At 46.9% G+C, this 1,552-nt stretch overlaps 1 protein-coding gene across 1 annotated transcript in view; it reads left to right on the plus strand.

The window, feature by feature from the left end:
* The first annotated feature begins 885 nt into the window (after positions 1-885).
* Positions 886-1,552, plus strand: part of FGFBP3 (fibroblast growth factor binding protein 3) — a 7,240-nt gene continuing 6,573 nt past the window's right edge. Inside the window, exon 1 of the mRNA XM_011947901.1 lies at positions 886-1,542. Within this exon, the coding sequence (XP_011803291.1) occupies positions 1,122-1,542 (421 nt within the window). The 5' untranslated portion in view covers positions 886-1,121. The remainder of the gene's footprint in view (positions 1,543-1,552) is intronic.

A 1,552-nucleotide genomic window follows, 5' to 3' on the forward strand; every position in this document is an offset into this window, starting at 1 on the left:
ATTCTCCTGCCTCAGCCTTCCGAGTAGCTGGAATTACAGGAGTCTGCCACCACGCCTGGCTAATTTTTGTATTTTTAGTAGAGACGGGGTTTCACCAGGCCAGGCTGGTCTCACATTCTTAACTATTATACCATTTCAATTGGTAATCTTACCTTTCGACTACTATAATACAAATAATTTTTTAAACTTCTAATTTTTGGAGGACATTTATAACTGATTTATAATACCTAAAAATAATCAAAAGCCCAAATGTCTACTCCTGGATGAACTGCTGGGCACTATTGTATGTTAATAAACTAGGATATTATATTTTTATTAGTAACAATTATTAAGATTGAGAGTCTTAGGATAAGAAAGGCTACTGGAAATAATAGGTGAAAATATAGAACTCAGAACATGAGAAATAGAATGTAAATAATTGTGTAAAAAATGTCTAGTTTAGAATACTGAAGTTTGTTTTGTTTCATTTTACTTAACTTTTAAAACTTAGATCTTTTGTTTAATTTTTATTTTTTGGATAAAAACTTGGTTAATTTTGCCTAATTACTTTAAACATTGGAAGCAAAATACAAGATTTATATTTCATGCTACAGGACAGCTTCCATCATCCATCTAGAGAGAGAGAGATAGAGTGAGAGAGAAAGAGAGAGAGAGCGAGTGCGGCGGTGATAAGTCTTCCAGAGCGAGAGAAATCTGGGAGGGGCGAAGAAGGGTAGGCCTCTTCTGTTCCATTGATACCACATTCATTCACAGGAGCCGGCTAAAACAGACTACTGCCCTGTGCAGTCGTTCCCTCTACCCTAATAAGGCTTTGGCGCCTCTCCCAGAACTTGGTAAGTTCAAAGTGTAGTAAAGTGCATGTTTCCAAGGAATCGTCTGAAATGATTTTGTAGATAGTTTATTGGACGTTGGAGAAGGGAGAAAACGAAGGAAAGCGTAGAGGGGGCAATTATCACGCATCGTTTTGCTATCGTATTTGCAAAGGGAAGAAAATCTCAAGGCATGCATGGTTTGAAAGTGATTATTTAGACAGTAAGCAGTTCCCCCAGGAAAGCTCCTCAGAGGGTCTCCTCGCAGGCTGCAGCTTCCAGAAAGTCTGCGGAAGGGTAGTTCGCAGGTGCATGTGTCTGGGCGAAGCGCTGCGCCTAGCTCAGTTGGTGTTGTCTCTGTCTCTGTCCGCAGGTCCAGGGAATGCTCTCTGCCTGGTGCAGCCCCGACAGACGCGGTCCGAGAAGAGCGGAGCGCGGAAACCGCGGAGCATGAGTCCTCCGAGGCTGCGAGCGTCGCTGTCGCCGTCGCTGCTGCTGCTGCTGCTGCTGAGTGGCAGTTGCCTCCTCGCGGCTGCTCGGAGGGAAAAGGGAGCTGCTGGCAACGTGGTGGAGCCGGTCCCTGGGCCCACGGGCGGCTCCTCGGGTCGCTTCCTCAGCCCCGAGCAGCACGCGTGCAGCTGGCAACTCCTGCTTCCCGCCCCGGGGGCCGCAGCGGGCAGCGAGCTGGCGTTGCGCTGCCAGAGCCCAGAGGGAAAAGGGAGCTGCTGGCAACGTGGTGGAGC

The sequence above is a fragment of the Colobus angolensis genome, unplaced genomic scaffold, assembly GCF_000951035.1.
Source record: "Colobus angolensis palliatus isolate OR3802 unplaced genomic scaffold, Cang.pa_1.0 Scaffold270, whole genome shotgun sequence".
NCBI classification, from domain to species: domain Eukaryota; kingdom Metazoa; phylum Chordata; class Mammalia; order Primates; family Cercopithecidae; genus Colobus; species Colobus angolensis.